At 47.4% G+C, this 25,934-nt stretch overlaps 3 protein-coding genes across 3 annotated transcripts in view; 2 read left to right on the top strand and 1 right to left on the bottom strand.

The window, feature by feature from the left end:
- SGIP1 (SH3GL interacting endocytic adaptor 1) overlaps nucleotides 1–18,262 on the top strand; it is a 60,519-nt gene extending 42,257 nt beyond the window's left edge. The window contains exons 18-25 of the mRNA XM_064454863.1: nucleotides 1,588–1,647; nucleotides 6,951–7,062; nucleotides 7,481–7,636; nucleotides 8,120–8,252; nucleotides 8,545–8,747; nucleotides 9,331–9,395; nucleotides 9,992–10,156; nucleotides 11,824–18,262. Of these exons, the coding sequence (XP_064310933.1) occupies nucleotides 1,588–1,647; nucleotides 6,951–7,062; nucleotides 7,481–7,636; nucleotides 8,120–8,252; nucleotides 8,545–8,747; nucleotides 9,331–9,395; nucleotides 9,992–10,156; nucleotides 11,824–11,846 (917 nt within the window). The 3' untranslated portion in view covers nucleotides 11,847–18,262. The remainder of the gene's footprint in view (nucleotides 1–1,587; nucleotides 1,648–6,950; nucleotides 7,063–7,480; nucleotides 7,637–8,119; nucleotides 8,253–8,544; nucleotides 8,748–9,330; nucleotides 9,396–9,991; nucleotides 10,157–11,823) is intronic.
- Nucleotides 18,263–19,002: 740 nt separating this feature from the next.
- On the top strand, nucleotides 19,003–23,131 carry DYNLT5 (dynein light chain Tctex-type family member 5). Its single transcript, XM_064455779.1, has 3 exons — nucleotides 19,003–19,249; nucleotides 19,372–19,496; nucleotides 20,354–23,131. Exons 1-3 carry the CDS (start codon nucleotides 19,003–19,005, stop codon nucleotides 20,555–20,557), a joined length of 576 nt encoding a protein of 191 aa, XP_064311849.1. The 3' UTR covers nucleotides 20,558–23,131.
- Nucleotides 22,045–25,220, bottom strand: INSL5 (insulin like 5). Its single transcript, XM_009504689.2, has 2 exons — nucleotides 23,640–25,220; nucleotides 22,045–22,286 (listed from the first exon to the last, which is right to left on the bottom strand). The coding sequence occupies exons 1-2, from the start codon at nucleotides 23,902–23,904 to the stop codon at nucleotides 22,045–22,047; spliced, it is 507 nt and encodes a 168-aa protein (XP_009502984.2). The 5' UTR covers nucleotides 23,905–25,220.
- Between the last annotated feature and the right edge of the window lie 714 nt (nucleotides 25,221–25,934).

Raw genomic sequence — 25,934 nt, 5'->3', positions numbered from 1 at the left:
CAGGGGCAGACAGAGTTTGGGAGCCGCTCTGGGAAAGCCCAAGCGTCTGCCCATTGTCCCCACCAAGGGAAGGGTGGGCACCAGCACTAGGTGAGCATCCATGCAGTGCTCACCTTGCTGCACTGGGCCGCAAACCCACAGTGGAGAAGAGAGCACTTCTAATTCCTAGGTTTGTCATGCAGAAAGAGAAAAAGATAAGGCAAAAGGTGTGCAGAGCAGAGGAGGGGCTGGGAGCAGGGCTGTGTGGCAGGGACGGGCAGGTATGTGTGCACGCAGGTCGGAGATTGCTGGGGGTCCCATGGGACCAGCACAGGGCTGGGACACCCTGACCTGGCTGAGGCTGCCCACAGCCCTCAGCTTGCTGCTGGGTCCATCTCCACCATGCTCTCCGTCTCTTGTTTCCTGTGGCAAAGTCTGACAGATTTTGTCCAAGAACATGTGGAAGAGTTATTTATTTGTTTTCTGTGCTGTTCTGGTTTGTTTTCATTGTGGTTGCATGTGCAGTTTGAATAATTTATTGCAAAGAAAGAAGCTGTTATTTCTGTGTCAGTGCCCCTTCCATTATTTTTCCTGTTAAAATCTTCTGTCTTTTTTCATTGATACAGTGTGCTGCTTGATTTAATTTGGGATTTCTCTTTTCGTTCTTTTTTCTTCTGCTTTTTTCTTTCCTTTGCGTTTCTTCTGCTTATGTTATCAGAAGATGATGCTTGTATTGACAAACTGCCTGCGTTTGAAAGGCGCTGTGAAATGCCTGCAGGTACTGTAGTAGCCAGGGCACTTTCAAGACATCTGGCTTTGGAGTGGGTGGCTGCAGGCACCCCGAGTGCCTGCGCCCTGGCACTTGCAGCACCTTGCATGACAGTTTCTCAGTAACAAAAAGGACTGCAAGGTGAAAGGCTATCACATCCTGAATTCAAAAGGGTTAATTTAACAGGTCAAAAAGCCATTTTCTTCCCCCACCCCTAGCTATTTCAATAGTATGTGGTGTCTAACATGGCTTTTGAGGCAGTGTGAGTGTAGGGAGCTGGTGGTTGTAATGGGAAAGGAAAAATTCCAGCACGGCATCTCCTGCTCTGTGTGCGTGTGTCTGTTTATTTGCAAGTTTTGTGTCCTGAAATGCAACACAAAATACCTACGTTTCACTGTCACTTATTTTCCACACTGGCATGGCATGTGGTTGCAGCATCCTGCTGGGGAAATGCTCACTGCTGCTGTTGTAGCACGGCAGAGACATCACTGGAGGTGAAGAGGCTAAGGTGTGTTTGCCAAAATCAGCACAGTTAGAACATGCTCTAGTAGAAGCCTCTTCTACTCTAGACAAAAAAAGAGAAAACCCTCTAAAAATCCTTACCGAGCGGGCAAGAATACTCTTCCATCTGGGCTTCCACAGCTTTGCTTTCTGCTTTCTGTTTCCTAAGCCAAAACTAGGGTTTAAAAGCCCTCCCCATTTCCTTGCACGTGAACGGCTTGCAGCGCCTCGTCCCCTCCCCGTAGTGAGATAAATGACCTGCTCTGTGACTCACACTGTGTCCTTCTCTCTCCCTCTCCTTAACCTTTCCCATCCCGCTTCAACTCCTGGCCATACAGAGAATGAACAGCCTTCCCTCGTTTGGTTTGACAGAGGAAAGTTTTATTTGACTTTCGAAGGTAAGTAGTGCATAGCATACTTGGTAACAACTTGCTCCCCTTGCTCTTGCTCTCTGACTCCCAGGGTTTCCTCCAAAGGCTCCAGTCTGGCTTTCCATGCAAAATGCTATGGCTACTTAGATGACATCACAAGTTCGACCAGAATAATTTTGATTTGTGCCATTTGTCCCAATGATCTGTTTCCCAGTATATTTATTACAAAAAAAAAAAAAAAAACAACAACCCACAAAAGCCAAACAAACAAAAACCCAAAAGAATATTCTACCAAGACTGCAGTGAAAACCAGAGAGCAAAACCGCTTGCACTGCCGAGGAACTTGACTCTGTCAACCAGGGCTTCTTTCTACTCTCCCTCGCAAGCTGCTCATTGCCCTGAGCGGGCTGTGGCAGAGCGCAGTTAATTTAAAACCAAAGGGCGATGGGTTCTCTGCCAAGCCAGGGCCCCCTCCCAACTCCCATCAGGTTTTACCACAGCGAGGGGCTGGGAGCGTGCCGGCACCGCCAGCAAGCATCGCCGAAATGCCATGAGATTGTGCTGCCGGGGCAGCTGCTCAGAGGCATTGTGGATTTCAGGGTCCCTCATTGATGAGAAGGCATGTTGGGGAGGATGCAGCGGGAGAAGAGTTTGTTTCAGGATGGATGGCAGCTTCTCTGAGCAGCATCACGTCTTGGAGAGGGCAGAGGCATGTGTGCCTGGGCGGCCAGCCCCGCTCCAAGACCCCTGAGGCTTTGGAGGAAGCCTCATCTCACAGACACCATGCCAACGTCTTTCTTTAAAAGAAAAGAAAAGCAGGGAGGCTTGCTAGCAGCAGGAATAGGTGCTTTAAAACCTGAAGGAAGTGCTTTGAAGCTTTTGTGGTGCTTGCAGGCAGAGCTGTGCTGAGGCTAGCTGGGGGATGTGGCTGGCACGGGGCATGCCAGAGCCCAGTTCCCATGGGTCTTGCTTCCTGTGAAGCGTGCGATCTGTGCCACCGCCAGCAAACAGCCAAGTGGCCTGGGATTGTGCTGCCTGGTAGCTGAGCGCAGAGTGCTGGTGTTTATGGGGTAAAGCGTGATGCCGTAGCAGCAGCAGGTGGCAGGGGTGGAGGTGGTGGTGAGTAGGGGGCTGGTTTCTTTTTTCCTGCCTTCTTGCCTTTTAATCGGCCACAGCTGCCGGGCCTCAAGGTCCTTGCTCTGACAGCAGTTCCCAGCTTAGACTGGGAGGGGGCTGGGGAGGAACTTCTTCCTCCCATTCCTCATTGCAATTTTGCTTTTTCCAGGAAAAATCCTTCCTGGGTTTCCTTTCCCAGGTGCCAAGTGCCTGCCCAGAGCTTTGGGAAGAGCTGAGCATGGCAGGGCAGGGGCTGGCGAGGGCTGTACCAGCTGATTGCTGGTTTAAAGCAGCCACCTTCAAGCGTTATCCCTCAGTATGTGTACCCTGGCACTGCGCATCCCCACTGACCTCCCTGCTCTGTGTTTCCTCCTCCCCCTCACTCAGTCTAGCACCAGCACCGTGAACACGTCTAGCGTTTGGGGGTTTTCTTGTGTTTTCGCATATTACTGGTTTTGAATGGTATATTTGTACTTGTTCTGGCATTGTGGATGGCCTAGAGCACCTGGGTGGGTTTGTCCAGGGCACGCTGCCGGCACAACAGCAGGGCTGCCAGAGCATGGCACTGGCTCCAGGCTGATCTCACGGAAAGAGCTGTCTTGCTTCCACGCACTGTGTTTCCTGATCTGTCCCTAAATCTTTGAGTCCAGCTTAAAAGAAAAAGCTAAACGTCAATGGTCATCTCTAGGGAGATGAAAGGAGATCTGCTGACTTGGCATCTGTAACTCGGGGCATGAAATGCCAGAAAAGGAATGATCTTTTGTTTCTGGGTTTGGGTTTGGAGTATTTTGGTGAAAATCTACATATTTGCAGAATGTGGGCTAGTTTGTTCATGTGTGAGAAGATGTGGTGCAGCTTTGGTGATTCTCTCCTGGATACGCCAGCAGAGCTGTGTACTCAGCTGTCATTCCTCCACATCTGTATTTTCCACTTTTGTGTAGGGAAAAGTAAGGCAAATGAACCTGGTGTGCTGCTTATGGCTGGATCCAAAGCTCCATAGAGTGGATTTTTTTTTCCTTCCAGTATTATCAGGTCATTTTGCCAAAATGAAAAGTTTCTAAAAATTACTTCTGTAGCAGGCACTGAAAAACCAGATTTTTTATGGAGGCGTGCCACAGTAACTAGACTTGTCTCTCAAGTTTCTGGAAAAGAATTCTAGAGCTTAAATTAGATTATACTTTTCTTTTTACATTGAAGTTTTTATTTGAAAAGATGTTTAGTTTATGAAGCCATTAAAAGAAGAATATATAGGCTCATGAGGGAAGAATGGAGGGAACCAAGAACCCCAAATGGCAATTCAAAGTCAGATTAGAAATGTGGAGTATGTTTTGTTGCTGTTGCTGTTCAAATGAACCCAGATTTTCAAAGGCCAACTGAGCCTGGTAATAGAGATACATGAGATGAGCCAGTTTTTTCTTGCACATATGATTTTTCATTCTGGAGAATGAAGAAATGTCGTATAAGTACAGAGAAACAGTGGAAGAAATGAGAGCTTGAAAATCAGGGAAAAGGCATGTTACGTTGGTATGAGAGACACCTACCCCTTGTTCAATGCTCTAGTGCAGGGTCTAGGCTAAACCTGGCTGCAGTCAGACTGTGTGTGTTTGGGATGTTTCATTTTTTTCTCTCCCAAAGATGAATGATTATATTGCCAAGGATTGCGGCTTTGCTGCTGCTGGACTGCTAAAGACCTTCCTCTCACCTTCCCTGCCGAAACAAGCGCAATGAACCTCTGCTGGGTGATACCTCCATTTTTCACGCCTCTATTGCCAGTCTGCACTGATGTTTTTGATTCTCATCTGTATTTCTGAGTGAATGTGATGAGAATATCCCACCATGTTTGGCTGGATTCAATGTGCTGCGGGCTCTTGTTCTGCGTGTGGGGAGCAAGGATGCATTCTCTGTGCTCTCTGATAACCCAGCAATGGCATCTATGGAAAGAATTTGTAAAAAATATGTTACCCTACCAGTCTGCAGTGCCCCATGGCCCTGCATGTCCCTTCTGCCACATAGCCAGGTATTGCAGCAGGGTTGCAATAGTCTGTGTGCTCGGTGTTTTGGGGAGCTGCCCGTGCCTTCCTGCGCAGCTGGCACTGACGTGAAGAGTCTGCTCTTTAATGTGACGTTTGCCGAGTCTCTGATGCATAGCTTGGGGCTGCATCCTCAGAAGCGGAAGGCTTGGGGAACTGCACGCTGCATCCCTGGGGTCATTAGGATAATTAACGTGTGTGTGGCAATGGGTCTGTCATAATCTGGGATAGCATCATTCTGGGCTGTGACTGAAACCCACTTACTCCCCTGGGTCTCTTAAGATGTATGGCTAAGAGGGAGATGCATGGCTACATTAATTTTTTACACCCTTTTAGGTTACTTTAGATTTTTGAAGGGAAATTCCCAGCACCGAGGAGGCTCATCTGTGCCTCTAGGAGAGAGCAACCTTGGTTTTATACATTAACGCACTGCCTGCATGGATGCATTTGTAAGGCGGGAGGAATCTTCGTCCATGAATGCTGCATTTTTTCACAATTAATATATCAAAACTCAAAGTGTAATTTAAGTGACAGAAGTGCTTTCCCCAGGAGACATTATGAATCCTGATTTCCTGTACCCAAACCCTGTTATTTACTTGCACAAAACTTGCAGCACATAAAACCCACGGCAGATTGCTTAGATGTGAGGCAAAAAGCAACAGGTGATGGGGCAGCAGTAGGAAGCAGCAGATAAAGAGGGAAGGGGATTATTTCTGAAGATAGGCCAAGCAGAAAAGCAGGAGCTCATCAGAAATACACTGCATTTGGCTCAGACGCTTTGCTTTTCCCTCGCCCTGCTGCCTGCAGAGGTGCTGCCCTTCCCCAGGCTGGCATTTAATCTTGTACAGCCTTGGCTGAAGCTGGCACACACTTGCATGCTCTAAACAAAACCCTGGGCTGAATTAATAGCCTATTTCACCTGCCTGATTCAGACCCTGTAAGTGAAGGTAACAGAGTAAGGGGGTGTCGGGGTCCCTGGGTATGCTGCCCCTCCGGACACCTTTGCCGCTCCATTTTAGCTGGTTTATGGCAACATAATTCTTGTGCTTAACATGATGTACAGACTATGATATAAAAAGAAGGTTCCAAAATGGGGCAATGCAGAAAAATAGATAAGGCTGAACTGGCTGTTCCAGGGGTGGTGACCTCTCGAGGACTTTTTTTGGGTGCCTGGGGGATCAGCGCCTTGTATATGGAGTGAGCAACCACACACTAACCTGGGGCTGATCCTTCAGCACTTTCCAAGGGAAGAGGTGAGAGCTTTGCCATGCCAACAGCCCCAACTCACTCTCCTCTTCGTGGCAGGCGTGGGGAGCAGGACATTGCCCCCTGTGCAGGAGGATTTCCCGCACACCCAGGGGGATTCTGGTGTACCCTTGCAGTGATGCTTTCATCCTCAAATGTTTTTCAGAGACAGGCATTCCTGGCCAGCAAAGGGACACCTGCATGTGACCGTGAATTATTTTATAGCCCGGCTAGTGTCCACAGACACACTGCATGACCAAAGCAAGTTTTTCCTCTTTTTTTCAGTCATCTAAAAACACTGCAGATTGATTGCTGTAGCTTTTGCACCCAAAGTCCCACGTTCTCCTCAGTAGATCCAGATTTCTGGCAATTTGCAGGTTTGCCATAACGTACCACAGGTTTTGTGGGGTGAGCAGCCATGTGGGGGGTTTGCCAGGCATGCCAGGGAGGAGAAGGGAGCATGCTGGAGAGCACAGGGGTCCCAGCAAGTTGGGGTTCCCAAAGGCAGGATTTCAGGCAGCATCACGGGGACACTGCAAACATCCTGCTTTCTGTGGGCAGCCTGAGCTCTCTGGCCAAGAAACAACAAACCTTTCCAGCCCTTCTTGCCAGGACCCAGAAACCTATTTCAAAAACTATCATGCAAAGCCTGCCATGTGGTAGCCCCTCCAGAGCCATGCTGAGGGGGTGCCACTGCCCCGCATGCTGCTGGTGGCTGGGGCTCCTCTGTTGTTTTCCTTGCTTGCTGTCTGGGGTTGGGGATAGATAATTTTTAAACATTTTTAAAGCCTCATCCAAATCCTAGGGGATGACTTCTTAATGTTTGCCCATAAAGCTAGGCTGGGGCTCGTGATGAGGACCCCCTCACCCTGGGCCCAGGTGGGGACCGGTGCCATTTCTCTCTGCATATAAGAAGTAGAGGCTTTTGCTTTGTTGCAGGCTCATCACGGGGACCCAGCCCCCTCACCATGGGGGCACAGGACACCCTACCTGTCGCTGCCGCCTTCACAGAAACTGTCAACGCATACTTCAAAGGGGCCGACCCAAACAAGTAGGTGCTGACTGACGGGGTCTCGGTGTCAATATGGGGGGTTCTGGGTTCAGGACAGGCTTGGGGTGCTATCAGGGCTTTGGTGAACATCTCAAGGGATGGGGAGGAAGGAAAGGAGGTGCTCCAGGCTCCACACATGCATGCTGGGGTGTCAGTGCACTGCACCAGACAGGCATCCAGGGCAAGGATGCTCCTGGGGTGTTCCCATGAACATTGGTCCCCATCCCTAGTAGGCTGCCCACTTTTTCTGCTGTTTCAGTTCGCTTTGGTTTAGGACCACAAGAGGGTCATTTCCTCAGCGTGGCAGGTGGGAAGTGGGGTGCTATCACTGCACCAGTCCCATTGTGAACCCTCACCTCCTGCTGTGTTTTGAGCCTCCCATTTCCTCCCCTCTTGGTCTCTGTGTTCGGTGCTGCAGGTGTATCGTGAAGATCATGGGGGAGATGGTGCTATCATTTCCAGCAGGCATCACCCGACACTTTGCCAACAACCCTGCTCCAGCGGTGCTCACCTTCCGCGTGCTGAACTACAACAGGCTGGAGCACGTCCTGCCAAACCCCCAGCTCCTCTGCTGGTAAGCCCCTGCCTCGCCAGCATCCCAAAGGAAGACGGGTTTCCAGAAAAGTAGGGTGCTTTGCAAAAACACATGGCCTGAAGTCTCTTCCTTAGAAGCCTGCCCTGATTTTGGGAAGGAAACTCTCAAGCCCTTAAATATTTGCTGGAGTACTCCCTCTGAGAGCAGCCCCTTTGCCAGGCAGAAGAGCATCAGCAGAGAGGAGCAAGTGCTTTGATGGGGTTTGCTTGGTTTGTGCCTTGCACTGCTCATTAGACCTCCTGTTTGCAAAATGAGATGACCTACAGGTTGCATCTGCTGTGCCTCCCCAGAATTACCTGAGGACAAGCCAGACATGCATGGGAAGGAGGTAGTATTTCTCTAAATGTGGGATTAAATGTGGTCCCAGCTGGTGGCTGGTGCTGCGTCCTGCATGCTTTCTTCCAGAAAAGATTTCTTCTGCTGAGGCATCTTACACGAAGGGTTAATTCTCTCTCTGTGCAGTGACAACACACAGAGTGACGCCAACACAAAGGAATTCTGGGTCAACATGCCAAATCTGATGACTCACCTAAAGAAGGTATCAGAACAGAAACCACAAGCCACCTATTACAATGTGGATATGCTCAAATACCAGGTAGGGGTTTTTTTGTAAGATAAAACTGTGCCAAAAATGTGTGCTTAACTTATAGATGTAAAAGATGGTATTTCTCTAGTGCAGAGTGGAGATAATGTGAGTTGAGGGCATGCCATCCCACTAGTCCCTTCTGTATGTCACTAGATTGCCTGATTTTGAGCCCAGTACAAACTTTCTATGAGAATACAAGGTATTGTCTCCTCTGAAACCAAATGCAATTACCGCGTCTGTAAAATGGGATTTCTCCCTTCACCCCTATGGAAACTAAATGTTTTTTCTGTCATTTTGGAAGGTATCTGCCCAGGGTATTCAGTCTACTCCATTAAACCTTGCAGTGAGCTGGCGGTGTGACCCTGCAAGCACTGACCTCCGCATTGACTACAAATACAATACAGAGGCAATGACCACACCAGTAGCTCTAAACAACGTCCAGTTCCTTGTCCCCGTTGACGGAGGAGTAACCAAACTTCAAGCTGTGCTTCCTCCTGCTGTCTGGTAGGAATTGCTGACCTGACAAAGAGCTCGTTTGCTATCTCTACCATGCCCCTGCCTAAAACAGTTGTCCTGCCTGCTGGGTGCAGGATTGGGATCACTCCTGGGAGGTGTCTGTGGGCAGGAGCTGGGGGCATTCTGGGGACCAAAACCTGTCCTCCTCTTGCAGGAGGAAGCATGCAACCCCACTGATTTTTTTTTTTTCTTGCCATTCCCACACGCAAATGATCAGAGCTGAACGCATGTGTGCAAGCAGCAGAATAGCGACCCTTATTTCATGTTTTGGCTACCTTTATCTGGGGCTCAGAGGGATGCACAGCCATCACTGCCATAGGCATAGGCATGCACGTTTGCAGCAGGGAAGAAGGCACGGCACACCCCCATTCCTCTCACCAATCGCACACCTCCAATGCAAGACCAGCGTTTTCCTGCTTGGGTAAAACCTAAAGCCAAGCTCCCAGAATTGCAGCTCTGGAGAGCAGCACCAGCGCTGCTCCCCCAGCCCACATGGCCTTTAGCAAAATTGAAATGATTCCTTTGTAATTTCTTGTTTCCTACAGAAATGCTCTTCTTCATGTGTTTTTAGGAATGCCGAACAGCAAAGGATATTGTGGAAGATCCCTGATATCTCCCAGAAGTCAGAAAATGGAGGTAATCTTGCAAATGTGCATGTTATTGATTCTGAATACTTAAATCAGACACTGACCCATTTACCATGCCTGCACACAAGTCCAGACACACAGATTCCTGCTGGCGCTTGCCAGGGGAGGGTGCTATTTAAAGCTAGGAGCAGAGCTTTGAAAAGCAGGGATACGTGCCACTGGTACTGTTCTGCCAACTGCTTTGGCATCAGGGAAGGCTATTAACACATGGGTTTTGGATGTGGTTGTTTGCCAAGTCCTTTGCTCCATTGACCCTCTCTGCATTTCAAAGGCTGAGGCCCTGCATTGCATCCCCATGGCAGGGGACAGCAGGGACATGGGGACCAACCGTAGCCTCCCACAGGTCGCTGCTCTGCATGTCACCCACGTAGCTCAGCTGCTTTGTATCACTGGGGTATCTGAAAAGTAAAAATCTGCTGGGAGGATGAGGGGGTTTGCCTCTGGCCCCTCCCCAGGGAATGCTGGCTCAGGTACCACCATAGGAGTGGGTTTCACTTGCAGCACTTTGGGCATCTCATTGTCTTTGCTGGCAAATCTAGCCCTGGGATGCTTGTAAGGGTCTTGTGCTGGACTTTTAAATTGCAGGTGTGGGGTCTCTGCTGGCCCGATTCCAGCTCTCAGAGGGGCCAAGCACCCCAGCCCCCCTGGCCGTGCAATTCACCAGTGAGGGGAGCACGCTGTCCAGCTGCGACATTGAGCTCGTCGGCGCTGGATATCGCTTCTCCCTCATCAAGAAGAGGTTTGCAGCAGGTAGGTGCCTCGCCAGTGGCTCCTTTTGGGATGGCAGTGTCTCTCATAGAATCAGAGAATCATTTATGTTGGAAAAGACCTAGCACTGCCAAGTCCACTACTAAACTGTGTCCCTAAGCACCACATCTGCACATCTTTTAAGTACCTCCAGGGACAGTGACTCAATCCCTTCCCTGGGCAGCCTGTTCCAACGTTTCAGAACCCTTTTGGTGAAGAAATTTTTCCTAATATCCAATTTAAACGTTCCCTGGCATAGCTTGAAGCCACTTCCTCTTGCCCTATCACTTGTTACTTGGAAGAAGAGACCAACACCCACCTCACTACAATCTCCTTTCAGGTAGTTGTAGACAGCGATAAGGTCTCCCCTCAGCCTCCTTTTCTCTGAGCGAAACAGCCCCAGTTCCCTCAGCCGCTCCTCATAAGACTTGTTCTCCCGACCCTTCACGAGCTTTATTGCCCTTCTTTGGACACACTCCAGCAACTCAATGTCTTTCTTGTAGTGAGAGGCCCAAAACTGAACACAGTATTTGAGGTGTGGCCTCACAAGTGCCATGTACACAGGGGCAAGCACCTCCATACTTCTGCTGGCCACACTATTCCTGATACAAGCCAGGATGCTGTTGGCCTTCTTGGCCACCAGGGCACACTGCTGGCTCATGTTCAGCTGGCTGTCAACCAGCACCACCAGGTCTTTCTCTGCCAGGCATCTCTCCAGCCGCTCCTCCCCAAGCCCGTATCATTGCATGGGGTTGTTGTGACCGACATGCAGGACCCGGCACAGGGCCTTGTTAAAGCTCATCCAGTTGACCTTGTCCCATCCATCCAGCCTGTCCAGGTCCCTCTGCAGAGCCTTCCTACCCTCAAGCAGATCAACACTCCCACCCAATTTGGTGTCATCTGCAAACTTACTGAGGGTGCACTCAATCCCCTCATCCAGATCATTGAGAAAGATATTGAACAGAACTGGCCCCAATACTGAGCTCTGGGGTACACTGCTTTTGACCGTCCACCAACTGGACTTACCTCCATTCACCACAACTCTTTGGGCCCAACCATCCAGCCAGTTTTTTACTCAGCAAAGAGTATGCCTGTCTAAGCCATAAGCAGCCAGTTTTTCCAGGAGAGTGCTGTGGGAAACGGTGTCAAAGGCTTTTATAAAGTCTAGGTAGACAAAATCCACAGCCTTTCCCTCATCCACTAAGTGGGTCAACATGTCAGAGAAGGAGATCAGGTTGGTCAAGCAGGACCTGCCTTTCGTAAACCCATGATGATCCCCTCTGGCTGTGCAGGCATGCCTGGGACTGCCCTTGCTGTGTATCTGTTGGCCGTTCAAGCCTAGAGGTCCCGCCACAGCATGGTGTGACAGGGCTGAATGGCAGCAGAGGGGCAATAGCTCCCTTGCATTAAATAGATCCTGCTACCACTTACTAGAGCATTGAATTTCATGGGCTCTTTTCTCCTTGTGGGTCCTGCATGAAAGGCAGGGTCTGGGGATCTCCAGGAAGAGCTTTTACCCCATTGCTGCAGAGAAAGACAAGCATTTGCATGTGCCGTTCATGCCTCGCAGCAGCATGGCTGTGGGTGCAGGGGCCAGTGGAGGTGGGTGGCCATCCCTTGGGGACCGAGGCTGCTCCCTCCCCACAGCTGATTTCTGATCCCATTTCTAGGTAAATACTTGGCTGATAACTGATGGAAGCTTATGCAAGTCTATGGAAAATAATACGGAGAATACCCAAGGACTGCTGTGCGTGGAGCGGGTTTTAATTACAGTTTAAGGAAAATGAACTAAATCCTGCACTCGGGACATTTCTGTTGGAAGTGTTGACAACTTTCAGCATTTTTTCCTTGGAAAACACTGTCTTGACCAGTCCCACAGTATTTACTTCTAGATGTAACATTGTTAATGGTTTTAAAATGTAATTATTGTATTTGTAAATTGTACTCATTCCAGTAAGGCTGTATTTTGGCAGTTAGACACTTGAGTTTTAGCATTTTACCATTCATGAAATGGATGTAATTTAAACTGTGGTATATAAATTTAATAGTAGTACTGTTGAATGGCACAATGCTTACAGAGGTAGATTACATTTTGTCAATATATACAATTTAAATACAATACTGATAGCTGTTATGAAGGGGGTGCCTCATAAAGAGAGAGTGAAGTAGACCGACATGCTTATTTACTTTTTCTTCGATCTTTAGTATGTCTCATGATGATGAATAAAAATCTTCAGGTTTAGCTGGTTTAACTCCAGAAAAATATCGCTGTAAATGTGGAGGTTCCTAATACAGTCTCCCAGCAAAAAGCAGAAAAAAAATGTCACTCCTATAAAGAGTATTTACTTCAAATTTCCGTTGCAAGCAACCGCCATGAACATGCCCTTGTTCTCTTACAGCTGCATATTAACTGTCAGGAGTCCCAGCGGCATGTGCACAGGCGATGATCGCTTCTCTTTGCCCCATGCCCTTACATTTTGCAGAGGTGCAGATAAGCAAATATGCAGGCAAAGAGGCTGGGTAGTAACTCTGAGCTTACAGCACTGTCCAGAAGAGTTATTGTTGTTTTTAAGGATGAATTTTCCAAGCAGTCTCCAGATATTTGGTTGCATTTCTATGTTCCTTTGCTCGCCTTTTCCAGTTTTTTCCTCCATTTTTGAAAGCCCCACAGGTTTAGAAAATGCTTTTAAGGTATGCAGCCTCCCCCATGCCTTTCCATTTTACCACACAGGGAGGAAAGCATATATATGCAAGCATTGGAAAATGAACACAGCCCAAGCCTGACCCTTGGTGGGACACCCAGTGCCAGCTTGGGGCTGGTGCTGATGCCAGGGAAGCAGGAGCAGCACAGGGGGCTGCCGAAAGCCTGCGGGGCAGGACCCTGCCTCACTGGCATCAGGAGCAGCTATCTCATGGAGACAGGAAAATGCATAGAAGTGCTAAACTGGAGGCTGCAGGGGAAAAATTGTCCGTCAATGTTTTCCCTGAGCTGACGCGGGCTCGAAGCTGGGCTCCTGCACTGGGTGCGACTCCTCTCTGTGCATTGCCTATGCAGCATTTGCTCTCTAGTTGATAGTCTCAGCCTACTGCTGGCAACATGCTGATAGCATGCATGGCATTAATGGAACAGCATCTGCCAACATGGAGAGCTTGTTCTCATGGGGGAATTTGGTGATATGGAGAAAAAAGAAGGAATCTTTTCAAAACTAAATGTATCTGCTGTTCAGATGCACAGAGAACACCACTGAACGTGGTGTTGGGGACCTTAGAAATGTGTGAGATGACTGATAGATCGAGTTTTACAGTCACAAATGTTGCCAGGATTAGGCTTGTGCATTTGCATTGAAAGACTTAGACTGTGCATTTTGGGAAGTGTTTGGTCACAGAGCAGTTTGGAGTGACATAAGAAAACAGAAAGCCACACCCATCTTAAAAGGAGCTAAGAAAATCTGGAGATATTTCAGTTCTGAGATGACTCCCAGATTAAGATACATGTGCTAGGGTAGTTGATTTGTGTGCATGCTCACAAAAGGTATCAATACAGATGATAAAGCACAATTCAGTTACGCAACTTCATACAACTTTGCAGTTTTTGAAAGTAAACCTGATGGTACTCCTGGATGGAGTGTTCAACTCTGTTAATTTTTCCCCTGAAATGGAAACATGTATAAACTATGTAACCTACCCCTTTCTGACATAGGAATATAGGGCAAAATCCAAGAATCAGTTTTTGCATAATTGGTTCATGCTGTGTACAATTGTTATAAACTCATGCTTCCAAGAGAGATCTACGTCATAGTCCTGAAAATAAGGATTTTATAATGTAAATATTACCAGAACATAGATATTTTACTTTATATTTCATTTTAAATACAAGGTGTTTACATTAGCATTGGGTTTTTAAATGATTTTTTTTTTTAAAAAAAAAAAAACAAACAAACAACCCATAACCCAAAGTTCCCTAGTTTGTCCCATTGTGCTGTCCCACAAAATGGAGGTCACATTTTCCAGGTGCCTGTTGGTACAGGGATGCAGCCCTTGTGGCCTGGGTAGAGAAATGAGAAAGCCCTACACCCTTTCTGGAGCGAATTGCCTGGCAGACCTGAATTTGATGTGCTGGCACGTTGGCAGCCCTGCAGGGGCATGGCCCCCCTCCAGCCACTGGCAGGTGACACAGAACAGCTATTCCCAGCCTGCGACACCAGGACCAAAACCAGCAGTTTGGGACAGGATTTTTGCATACTGCTTTTGCTGATTTTTTGCATAGTGTTTTAGTTCACTAGTCATTTGCTCAGGAGTGTTGAACTTCATGTGTCCACTTTCCCTCCCAGCACTATCGCCCTTCTGGGCTCCTTTGCAAGGAGACACCGGTCTACATTGATGGTTTAGTTTTCCTGCCCTGCTGGTGTCTGACCAGAGAGGCAGAGTGGCAGAATGGCCCAGGGATGCTTATTTTGTCAGGTATTTGTCTTCCTGCATGCTGTACGAGTGTGGCACCCCAGCATTAGCCCAAGTGGGGAGCAGGAACAGACCAGGTGAATTTCTAAGTCTGAAGTACAGGAGCCTGGTCGCCTTTCCAGCTGTCTTTGAGAGGGTGTCTGCAGAAAAAAAAAGATTATGAGCAGCAGTTTGGGATGTATCAGACTTAGATTTAGAGCACCAAATAGGGGCATATATAGGAATGTTTATCCCCAGTGCTGGAGTCTATTGTAGCAGTGAGAGCCCCTGCCTCCGGAGAGGCCATGGGGGATGCACTGCCCTGTTGCATTCCAGGCACTCAAGCTCTGCAGGCTTCACCTCTGCTTTTAGGCAGGAAAAACTGCGTATCTTCAGGGAATGCATCTGCTTTGTACTCCCTGCCTGCTAGCAGAGAGCAGCTATGTCAGCAGGGCATTGAAAAGGCAGCAGTGATTTAGTTGCCTGTAAGTCACCTGCATTTCTAGAGCTAAGCATCAGCACCCTGAGCATGTGATCCAGCAGGACTTTTGCCAAGTCAGGCTGAAGCTGAAAAGGGGGCTCAGCCCTCCAGCACTGCACAGGCACCCCTTAACTCAGCAGCACTCAGATCTAACTATCTGAGTAAAGAAAAGGATAAATAAAGGAGGCACTCTAATAATAAATAGGTGTGATGCATGCACAGAAAGGCTTTAGTCTGGTCACTTCTGTGGACCTTTCCCTTTAGATTGTGTTCTAAGCCATCTCTCCCCTGAGGGATTTTTCCTTGGGGTCCCCAGTAGCCACCAGCAGCCCATGCCTGCAGGGTAAAGGTGCTCACTGGTGGAGCAGGAGTGTTTTTCCCCACGGACACCTGCAGACTTGGGTCTTTAGATGTTAGGAGCAGGAAGTCTTTGTTTGCAACGTTTCCTCTTCTGTTTGTTGCAAATATTCACAATTCTCAGCCAGCTTATGGTGCTCCTCACAGGAGACATTTCAGACCAATTTTCTACTTTAACAATATTTCTTAATACTTATGAAGTTGCTCAATAGTATGAAATACTACCAAATCGTAAGCTTTTCATTTGGTGTTTGCATTTGTTCTTAAATATAATTCCCCTGTTTTAAAGCTCCTTCTTATTTTTGCTGTAAGGCCACTGTTCATTAAACTCCTATTCCTGCCCAGCTGGTATGAGTTCTCAGTGCGTACGTGTGCGGCTTCACTCACAAAAGCTTTGTCACACGAGTGTGATCTTGTACCGAGGAAGTTACACAACTGCATGCTCCTCCGATGCAGGCTGGACTTCAAGATGTGCTGTTATCCAATATTTCAGTTAAATTAATTTTGTCTTCAGTATGCCTTTTCAGGATTCATCTGTTAGAGGTTTTTTAAAAAAATAGGTGGGGAAAAAAAGTTTATGATAAAGTGTCATCCCATTTTGGCCCGGTGGGGAGATGGGGAGGGAAGACAGTTTCCCAGGCAGACTGCAGGCACCATCACACCCTCGCTGCCGGATGCTGTGAGGGTATCTCTCACAGCAGTGCCCAGGGTTTGGGCTGCATGGGGAAATGCCAGAGAAATATGCTGCTTAAACTTACAGCTTTGAAGCCATGCATGCCTGCATGTGAGACCTGTCTGCCTTCTCCTTTTAACATGATCACAGAGACCCAGCGTGGCTGTTTAGTGCCAGTTGTAAAAATTGTTCAGCTCTTGCACAGGTGATTTTTTTCCCACCAAGGCCCCTGCTGAGACCGTGCCATGCTGCCCACACCACCATAGGTTGTACTTTTGTTCATTTATCTAACTCTGTATGACACAAACCATCCAGCAATGGCACTCTGTCAAACCACAGCTGTACCCCAGCAGCTACCGCGCAACATTTTCAGTGCTGCTCTCTGAGATTCCTGCAGCATGAGCATCACGTAAGGAATCACTGCTTCACTTTATCCCAGCGGAAGCATTTTTAAACAGCTGGACTGCAATGAAAAGGTGACATGTTTAAATGCCCTCAGACAGAGTCAAACACCTTTTACTAAAACTGTTCAGCCTTCCTCGGACCTCTTCCTCCATTCCCTGTCTCCTTCAGCAGCAGTGCAGCTCCTGTGCCCACTAGGCACGTGGTACAGTTCTGTGTTGCAGAGGAATCCTGCTCCATTTTACCTTTTGTTTTTTTAAATACACCCCATGGGTCTGCTACCCAAACACCCAACATCTATCTGAGAAAGCTGCTTCACTACCCTGAATATAGAGTGATTTCTTCCCTACCCCTTTGTTGTTTTTATGTGAAAATGTCTTTGTTGAAAAATTAATTTTGAAGCTTACCATGACCAAAATAACATAACATCATCACACTGTACTTTGCCGATAAGAAATTACTGTCTCAAAGATTTAATTTCATAGCCAGAATTCTTCTTTTCTTCTTTTTCTCAAGTTTGCCAAGGAAAGTAATTCTTGCAGAGCCCGAGAGTTTTTATGATCATCAGTATTTTAATTCTTATTTCACTGTAAGGCTAGAAAAAGATCCACAGAAATACCCCCACCTCTTGCGTGGCCTCCCTTATCACTTTAGGAGGGACTGCAGAAAATGCTGCTGACAACTGTGCTTAAAATCCTAAGCATTAGTGTGGCAATGCTCTTCAAAGGTTTGCACACAAGCAGGACTTCACTACAGGCCAAGCAGCATGTGATAAAACACGTCAGGTTTTAGCAAGGCATTCAGAATGTCTTATTCCTCTGGTAGAAATCTCTCTCTGGACACAGGGTGAATTACTGCAGACATGCCATCCTGCTGTTGGGTTTGTAATCCACGCAGGAGGGGTTTTCCACTCCAAAACACTCTAAGGTTGATGAAATCATCCGGTTGCTTTGACGGCACAAATCGTATGGAGACGTTAGTTGTGGTCTGAGAGAGTAATCGAGTCAGGGTGTGGTTTGAAGCTCTGCTCCCACAGCCATGGGCAGGCGGGTGGAAGGCACAGGGCACAGAACACCCTAACTGTGACACCTCTGAACACAGAGGAAGCCCCAGAAGTGAATTGGATTTCCCAGGGTATTGCCCTGTATCATTTTATGAACTCCCTCTTGTATAAAATGTTTATAAATATTTGTGGATTAAGATACACAGGTCTATTTTTAAGATTTAAGTTAAATAAGTTAATTAATGGCTGGCCTTTTTTGCCTAAACGTGCAATGAGATATATTATACCTTTAGTCTACGATGGCCTAGGTACTGCTTAGTCTGTGATAAAAACTTTGCTGCTTACCTACTGTTCTCAGAGAAAAAAACTGTAAAAGACATACAGGTTTGTTGCACACAGACTATTGCAGCAAAGCTTTGTATTTGACCACTGGTAATATGAATGTGTTGTATTGACTTGTTGAAGATAATCATGAAACAACATATTTTAAATGTTACTTGCCTTATAGATTAGAATACAACTATGTGGATATAATTTTTGTAAATAATGTTTTTTATAAATGTCTCTCCTCCATTCTCCCTGTCACCATTTCACAAAATCTTGAATATGCAATTATTTACCATGCATAATGTTGCAAGAAATAAATCCCCAAGTCAGAACAAAGTTTATTAATTCTATACATAAGAACCCCATTAAATACCCAACTGAGTTGCAATTTAAATGTGATTTTTTTTCCTTGAAAATAAAAAAACATAAACCACTTCTTTCTCCCAGTGAGCTTTGCTTGCACATGCAGGAGAACCCAGAGGAGCCGGGCAGAGCTGTCAAGGGGTGCCATGTCCCTGGCCCAAAACGTCATTGCTGCTGGAGCTATGTGCAGCTTCCCGGGTTAGGGACAGGTCTGGGTTGGCATGTGGGGACATATGGAGATCCACGGGGACTGTGGGGACAAGTGGAGCTTGAGGGGATGTCTGGGGGCTGTGGGGGCTTGGGGGCGGGGGGTAGGGTTGAGGGGATCCATGGAGGCCGTGGGGACATGGCAGGGCTGTAGGGACGCAAGGGGGCTGTAGGTACATGTGGGGACCTGGGAGGCCATGGGTACCCAGGGGGGCTGTGGGGACACATGGGGACCTGTGGAGTCCATGGAGATCCACAGGGGTCATGGGGACCTGTGTGGGCTATAGGGATGTGTGGGTTCCTGTGGAGGCCATAGAACACAGGTAGCCATGTGTGGGAAGCCATGGGGGCAAGTGGGGGCTATAGAGACCTGTGGGGGCTGCAGGCACATATGGGGACCCATGGGGCCCTGGGGACTCCTAGGGGCCACGGGGTCCTGTGGAAGCCGTGAGGACATGTGGGGGCTGTTAAGGATGTGCACGGACCCATGGGGGTCAGGGGGATCTGTGGGGATATAGGGACACACAGGGATCCACGGAGCCTGTGGGGACATGTGAGGGCCGTAGGGACACACAAGACTCACAGAGGCTGTGGGGTCTATGGACCATAGGAGGTCCGTGGGGACCCACGAGGCTGTGGGGACACCCACGGTGGGAGGATGGAATGGCTGCCCGCCCGGGCTACACCCCTTCGCGCTAGGCGGGACCACGCAGGGGCGGGAGGGCGGCGGCCACCTCAGCTCCGCTCCCGGCGGCCGCGGGGCGGCGCTGGCCGCCGGCCTTCCGCCTCCCCTCATCAGCGGTGCGGGGATGCATGGCGGCGCGGGTGGCACGGATCCTCGCTTGGGTATGTCCTAGGGCCGGCAGCTTCGGGCGCGACGAGGGGTCCTCCGAGGTGCCGCCTTCTGGTTTCAGCGCGGTGGGCTTTCCCTCAGAAAACCGGGCTTAACCTCACTGCCTGCCCCTCAGGTCCCCCCAAGCGCTTCCCGGTGGCAGCGGTGGATGATATCCTGAAGGATGTGCTGGGGAGCTACCTGAGGGAGCAGCCCTACGAGCCGACCCGGTGCAGGGACATGGCAAAGGACCTGGCTGAGGTACCGCTACGCTCGAGGCATGGGGCGGCCATTTTGTCCTCGCACCTCGACAGGGTGTCAGGGAGGTGGCCGTCGGGGCGGGGAGGTCCCCAGATATAAAAATCAAGTGTAAAATAAATGCTGGAGGAGGCCATCAAGATGCACCAAAGGTTTGTCTGAGATGGATGTAGGCTTATACAAGTTAATGATGAAGTTTGTTTGAGCAGTGGTGGCTCTGGCCAAGCATGTGGTTCAGTAAAAACCCCCACAGGACTGTGGTTGCCCTGTTCAAAAATATCATTAATAAATTTAAGTATGTATCAGACCTTTCCAAAATAGGCCAGTTATGGTAGTGGCTGACTTCTGGAGTGACCCATGTGCACGCTTCTTCTTTTTAAATTCAGTCTTGCTGCTGAGAAAAGACACCTCCTGACCCTTCAGTCATTCAGCTGATTTGGTGCAGAAGAGCTCACCTGCATTAAAAAAATGCTACTGTCTGGTCTTCCTTTCCCCCCTGTAATCAGCAGGTAACTGTGAACACACATGGAGGAGAATATTGTATTCATGTACAGTAACTCCTTAATAACACCTGGGCTTGCATTTCAGTAGTCCAGCAGGAAGATGTGCCTGTTTTTACCAGATAGGAGTGTCGGTTCTCTTGTGAAATGACCACAGCAGTGTACATGCCACCTGTCTGCAGGGCTGGTGGAGTTTGCAGTAGATGTTTCAAATGCTGCAGTGCAAAGATTGTCATCAGAATTGTTGCAAGGGCTCTACAGTGCAATGCTTGCGCTCGTCTGTCCTAGAAAAGCAAATCCCTGAACATCTCCTATAAAGAGAGCTTGCCACTTGTGTCTAAACATGTTTTTCTCTTGCAGGTTATTAAAGCTCGGGTGAAAGACCTTATGATACCAAGGTACAAGATTGTTGTGGTGATACATATTGGGCAGCTGAATGAACAGAGCATGCAGATTGGAAGCAGGTGCCTGTGGGATCCTGCAAGTGATACGTTTTCGTCGTATGTGTTCAAGAACATGTCACTGTTTGCTCTTGCAACTGTCTATGCTGTCTATTTTGAATAAGGAGGTAGCTGAGTTTAACAGCAGGAGAAATGAACGTTCAGCTTAACTCTTCCTGTTGCTGATGTTGAAAGTGGTTGTGAAGGACCAAGGCAACTTTCACCTGCTTTGAAATATGGTTACCATAAGCCTTTCAGCAGTGAATATAATAATTGTATTTCCCAGAGCTTTCTCTGGGAAGTGATTCTCTGTGAAATGCTGTTTTGCACCTGATTCTGGCTGCTTTCAGAACCAGGTATCCCTGTAATGCTCTTTTTCCTCCAAGAATTTGCCGTCAGTATGTGATCCCCAAGTAGCAACCACATTTTTGGAAAGTAAAACAGAAGCATTTTAAAACTATCCCCATTAAGTGGTGTTTGTGGGCAGATGTGTGCCAGGGCCCATGGCCCTGGTTCCATGCACACACTGTATTTTAGATGCTGTAAGCCTCAGTAGCTGAGTGCTGCAAGTTACCCTGCCCTGCCTGGGGGATAGTGCGGTCCCTTCAAACCTTCCTGCCGGCCCCAGAGGTGCCCCAGGTGCGCTCTTGTGGTGGGAGGGCAGCAGAGAACGAGGGAGTCAGGCACTTTGCTCACCCAGGGCTGTCCTGGCTGCCCCTGAGCACTGAGTGCAGAAAAAGTGGCTGAGAGAGGTAGAGAAAACTAGCTCAGTCCCATATTGTTTGAAATAAAGTGAAAAAATGTCTTAAAATTGCATCATGTGTAGAGTATATAGATCTAACATGTCTGGGCCCTTCTATTAAAGGCGCTTGAATCTAGCAAAAAAAAAAAAGTTGAATTGGTGTTCTCAGCTGATACCTGCCTATAGATAAGAAGGGAAATACAGTCCTCTCAGCTCAGAAGTGTATTTCCAATCTCTCTGCATTCAAATTAACTGTCCACTAAGTAGGACCTTAGGGGACATTGCTGGAAGGAGCTGGAATAGGAAATAAAGCATGGCTACTGCCTGCCCAGTTTAGGGGCTAGTGCTGACCGATCGCAGGTCTCACGTGCTGCAGCCGTTTCCCTGCTGTGGTGGGGGTCTGACTCAGCCCTCATGGTGCTGCACAGGGCTGTCTGCACTGCGTTGGCTTTATTCTGATTCTGAAGGTGGACTTTTCCTACCCGTATTTCACAGCTGAAACCTGCTGTTGGGTTTTCATAAGTTAAGAGAACAAGCATATAATAAATTGCTTATTTTATTACATTTTATGTGCAAAGCTTAAACTAGAACAGTAGTTAGCTGGGAAGAAATATTTGTACTCATGACTGAAAGTTTAACTTTAAACCGCTGTAAACACTTTGTGGAATCCAGACAGCCCAGCGTGAGCTGTCACTGCAGCCATTTGCTGGTTTGCACTACAACACTTAACATTCAGCCTTTACTCCCTAGTGTACTCCAAAGAATAAAGCTACAGTTAAAGAATACAACTGAAATAATTGTGGTTTATGTCATGATTATTTTAATGCATGGAAGTTGTAACATTGAACCTTGTCGGTATCTGCTGCGTTTTAGCACAGGGAGCTGATCTCTCTCTCACTGCAGCCAATGCTGCAGCAGGATGTGGTAAGCAACTTGGCCACTTCACGCTTTTTTAATGTAGACATTTTTCTGGTGTGTTTTAAGTCTTGCTCTGTCTCAGGCTTGATGTTGCGGATTTCTTTGCTGTCAATCTCCAGGCTCTGGTCCGTGTACATCGAGGAGTCGGCATAACCATTGTTCTCTTGTGAGAAAGGCAGGAGATTTTCACTCTCTGTTGCATGAAAATTAGAAGTTAAAATTAGAAGTCATGGAATCGTGAGTTGTTTAAAGTATTTATCTTTACTAGAAAGACAGACCAGCCTACAGCCAGGGAGCTGAAAATATTACGCTCTGTATTATTGATGTGAACAACCAAGATGTACCAGATCACTGACTTCTCACTGGAGCAGTATTAAAATAGATATGTGAGGTATACATTCTGTTATTAACATGTTAAAAAAATAGTGATTTTTAAAATTTATATTGAAGAGAGTTCTCTGTAGGAATAGTTGCCTTATCAGTCTTACACTGACACATTTGCTCTGAGGGGTAGAACCATGGTTTGATGTGTCAGTGGCACTTGAGCAGTGTGTTAACCTGGAACTGCTTGTGGGTTTCGTGAAATGCAGATGCTATGTTAAGGCATCAAATACCCCACAATTTCAAAGCTCCTGGATGCTCCCACTTAAATTACACTTGTGATTCATGTGCGTTTTAAATACTGCAGTACAACTGGGCACTGCCCTGTGGAGTTTATAAAGGTATAGTAGTTATCTCACTTAGTTTAGCAGTAGGGATTTCTCCTTTAACAGACTCTCAGGTAGGGTGTTGCAGGTGGCACCGCTTTTTATGTCTGTTCAAAGCTGCTGCTACAACAGAATTTTCAAAAACAGCAGATGTTACTGCATGCAAAGTGTAGAAAGCCTCTGTTCCTGTCATCTGCCTCATTTATTTTCTCTTTTTCTAGTTATTTCAACCTATTAAGAGTACAGATTTCTAGCAGTGCATGTAATGGCTGAATTTTCTCTTATGTAAAAATGTTCTAACAAATAATACATACAACACCATGTGAAGATATTCAAATTTCAGAGTATATATTTGACATACTATAATTTTAATTATTCTTAGAGTAAGTTTCTGGTTTATAGTGGGGAAGGAGGGATGTGCTACTGAAGACAATGGTGAAACTTGCATTGACTGCAGCAAGACTTGTCTCTGACATTTTAAATGTCATGACAGACAGATTTTCATTGATAGCCTCAGGCTTAACTCATGGTTCCTCAGAATGACTTGGAAAATCCTGATCTAAATGTTATTTATGTAGCAAAATAACACACTGAGCTAAGCCAAGCAAGCTGCAAGGAAACAAAAAACCCATAAAGTTGCACCACTGCACTTGCTGTCTGACAGCAAAGCCCATGCTGTTCATGCCTGAGATGCACCTGTTTAGGGGAGCAGCAGAACCCGAAGGCACAGCTCTACCCGTAGGTACAGCCTGCAGGTGATCTGGTTCTTCCAAATCCCCTCGGATTTAGGCACACCTTGCAGGGGGTGATAAGCCTGTAATGCATTAATTAGTACTTACCAAACAGGTAGTGATAATCAGTCAAATGCCTTTTCCACCGAGAGCTGCCGCAGGTGAAGACGATGGCTCTGACAAAGTCTCTCCCACAGAGCTTCACGGTGTTTCCTTCACCTTTGCCTCCACGTGCCACAATCAGGAGAGTGAGCAAGGCCAGCACCAACACTGTGCCCCTCATTCTGCAGATGTGGTGCTTCAAGGCTGGCTGTCGGCAGGGCAGAAGGGATCTGCGTGGCCGAGGTGGGGAGTTCTGCTGAAATCCTCTCATTTATACTGATGGCCCATCCGCTCCACTGAGTAACGGCTCATTCTGAGAATGACTTAATGTTTGCTAAAAACAAGTTAATCACTTGTTTCTGGTAATGTTTTAAGTGCTTTGGGATTTGTGCTGGGATTTTGGTCAGGTATTAAAGACTTCTTAACACTACGTAACTGCTTTACTGTAGGAACACATGTAGTATAACATGTTTATAGGGTACAGGCTTAGATCAATACCATTAATGTGTATGTTCTGCAAAAATGAAAGGGTGTTTATTACATGACTTGGAGATAATGGGTTTTGTCTCGGTGTTTCTCACATAGCTGTGCTACTGGAGCCTGTTGCCCAGTCATGCCTGTTACCCCAGTTTAAGCAATGTCGGGTCTTTTTCTGTTAGTGATCCCAAACTAAAAGGGAGTTAACAACATACAGTGATGTCTGCAGTTGTGTGCCTCAGTTACCTATGACTTGCTCTCTTGCCAAGCACCCCCTTGTCAAGCTGGCAACTGCAAATGCTTCAGAGGAACCTGCCGGTGCCAGGCAGTTGCTCACAAGAAAATCACGCACTGAGGGGGTTTCGTGGCAAGTGTTGGCATCTAAGCCTGCAAACACCCTGCTGGGGTTCCTTGTGTGCTGCATGATAGGATGTTGTCCTGCAGCACGCAGAGCGTTTGAGCACAGCGACCTCGCTGTAACAAACTGCACAGAGCAGTGCAGTTGTTTGACGGCTTGCGTCCATAGGTATTTGCCTCTCAGACACCTGGATGCAGTGAAGTAGCACCAGTGCAGCTGCACGGCTCATGTGTCTCTGCAGTGGGGCCTGTGGATGTGGCCCTTGTCCAAAAAGTCATAGAAGAGAGGGAGATGGCTCTGAACAAAGCACAGATTGGCATCCTGACCATCCTCTTCATTTCGATAATGCCCGAAAGACAGAACTGGATTCACTGAAGCAGTGTGGAGCGGTATTACTGTGCTCTGGGATCAGAGGTTAGTAGATCGATTATGCTGCCATGGATGTTGGTGGCTGCAGTTGCTGTAAGCTTCTATAAAACATTCTTGCAATAAAATGCCTCAGGGAGAAAATGTGTCAATTACGAGGTCAGAAATTCCATGTTTAAGAAAAAATACGTGAGGGACTTTGGAGATCTTTAGCACTTCCTAGCACCACAAGTGTTTTCCAGCACCATAATGTTACAGTTAATTAGTTTACATGATGTGCAGCGTGAATTACGATGTGTTACGGCCTCGAGAGAAAGCTCGTTTTTTACCAGTAGCATCAGTAAGCAAACAGTCATGACCACCAGTGGAAAATATATGGTGTCTTTCGTTCAGATTTGTAATAATGATTAACACATGATTCACCTTAATGGGTGTCTGTCTTTGAAATGCACAAAGATTAATTTTATGTCAAGGGTAAGCTTGCATGTTCACTGTAAAATGTGCAGAACACAGAAGGAAGTGAATGTTAATGCATCACAAATGATCTTTAACTTCAGTGATGTGTTTAAATGTTGGATGTTTATTGTCAGGCTAATGAGAGAGTCTGAACATTCTGTATCTATAAAATCCATGTCTCGCTACATAATGCTTTCAAGAGCAGGCAGCTATTGCCTCTGCCGGTTGGCAGGCAGAGCCCTTTACTGCCAAGCTCTTGTATCGCTTAGCCCTGCTGCACTGATCATGCAATAGGGCTGTAGCCTAGATCTTATTCTTAATTACTCATCTATAGAGATGCTCATTATTTCCTGTGAGCAGTCAGTCTCTGAAACTCCTCTGGGACGCCACCATCCAGCTGCTTGGCTTGCTGGGTGCTTTTTTTCTGTTTCTTCTGATCTGCCCCCAAAAAAGACAGCCTAGACAGCAAACACGCCTGCTTCCAACCAGCAACATAAGCCTGAGCAAGCATGCCCAACAGCTTTTGGCTCTCCAGCTGCTGAGGGCGGGCTAGGGGAGGTGGTGAGATCTCAAAAAACACAGACCTGGCTTCCAGAGCTACAAAAGTCAATCCTTGCTCCAGGATCACACTGTTACCTCATGGG

This window comes from Phalacrocorax carbo, chromosome 6, assembly GCF_963921805.1.
Source record: "Phalacrocorax carbo chromosome 6, bPhaCar2.1, whole genome shotgun sequence".
Classification (NCBI taxonomy): domain Eukaryota; kingdom Metazoa; phylum Chordata; class Aves; order Suliformes; family Phalacrocoracidae; genus Phalacrocorax; species Phalacrocorax carbo.
The sequence above is the reverse complement of the archived record's forward strand: the minus strand, read 5'-3'. Positions and strand labels throughout refer to the sequence as shown.

Excerpts from the sequence above, each read along its gene's own strand:
- DYNLT5 (XM_064455779.1), top strand. The coding sequence starts at position 19,003 with ATGGACCATAGGAGGTCCGTGGGGACCCACGAGGCTGTGGGGACACCC. Across the intron at positions 19,250-19,371 it reads TGGCACGGATCCTCGCTTGG|GTCCCCCCAAGCGCTTCCCG; the intron begins GTATGTCCTAGG and ends CCTGCCCCTCAG. Across the intron at positions 19,497-20,353 it reads TGGCAAAGGACCTGGCTGAG|GTTATTAAAGCTCGGGTGAA; the intron begins GTACCGCTACGC and ends TTTCTCTTGCAG.
- INSL5 (XM_009504689.2), bottom strand. The coding sequence starts at position 23,904 with ATGAGAGGATTTCAGCAGAACTCCCCACCTCGGCCACGCAGATCCCTT. Across the intron at positions 22,287-23,639 it reads TGATTATCACTACCTGTTTG|AGAGTGAAAATCTCCTGCCT; the intron begins GTAAGTACTAAT and ends TTCATGCAACAG.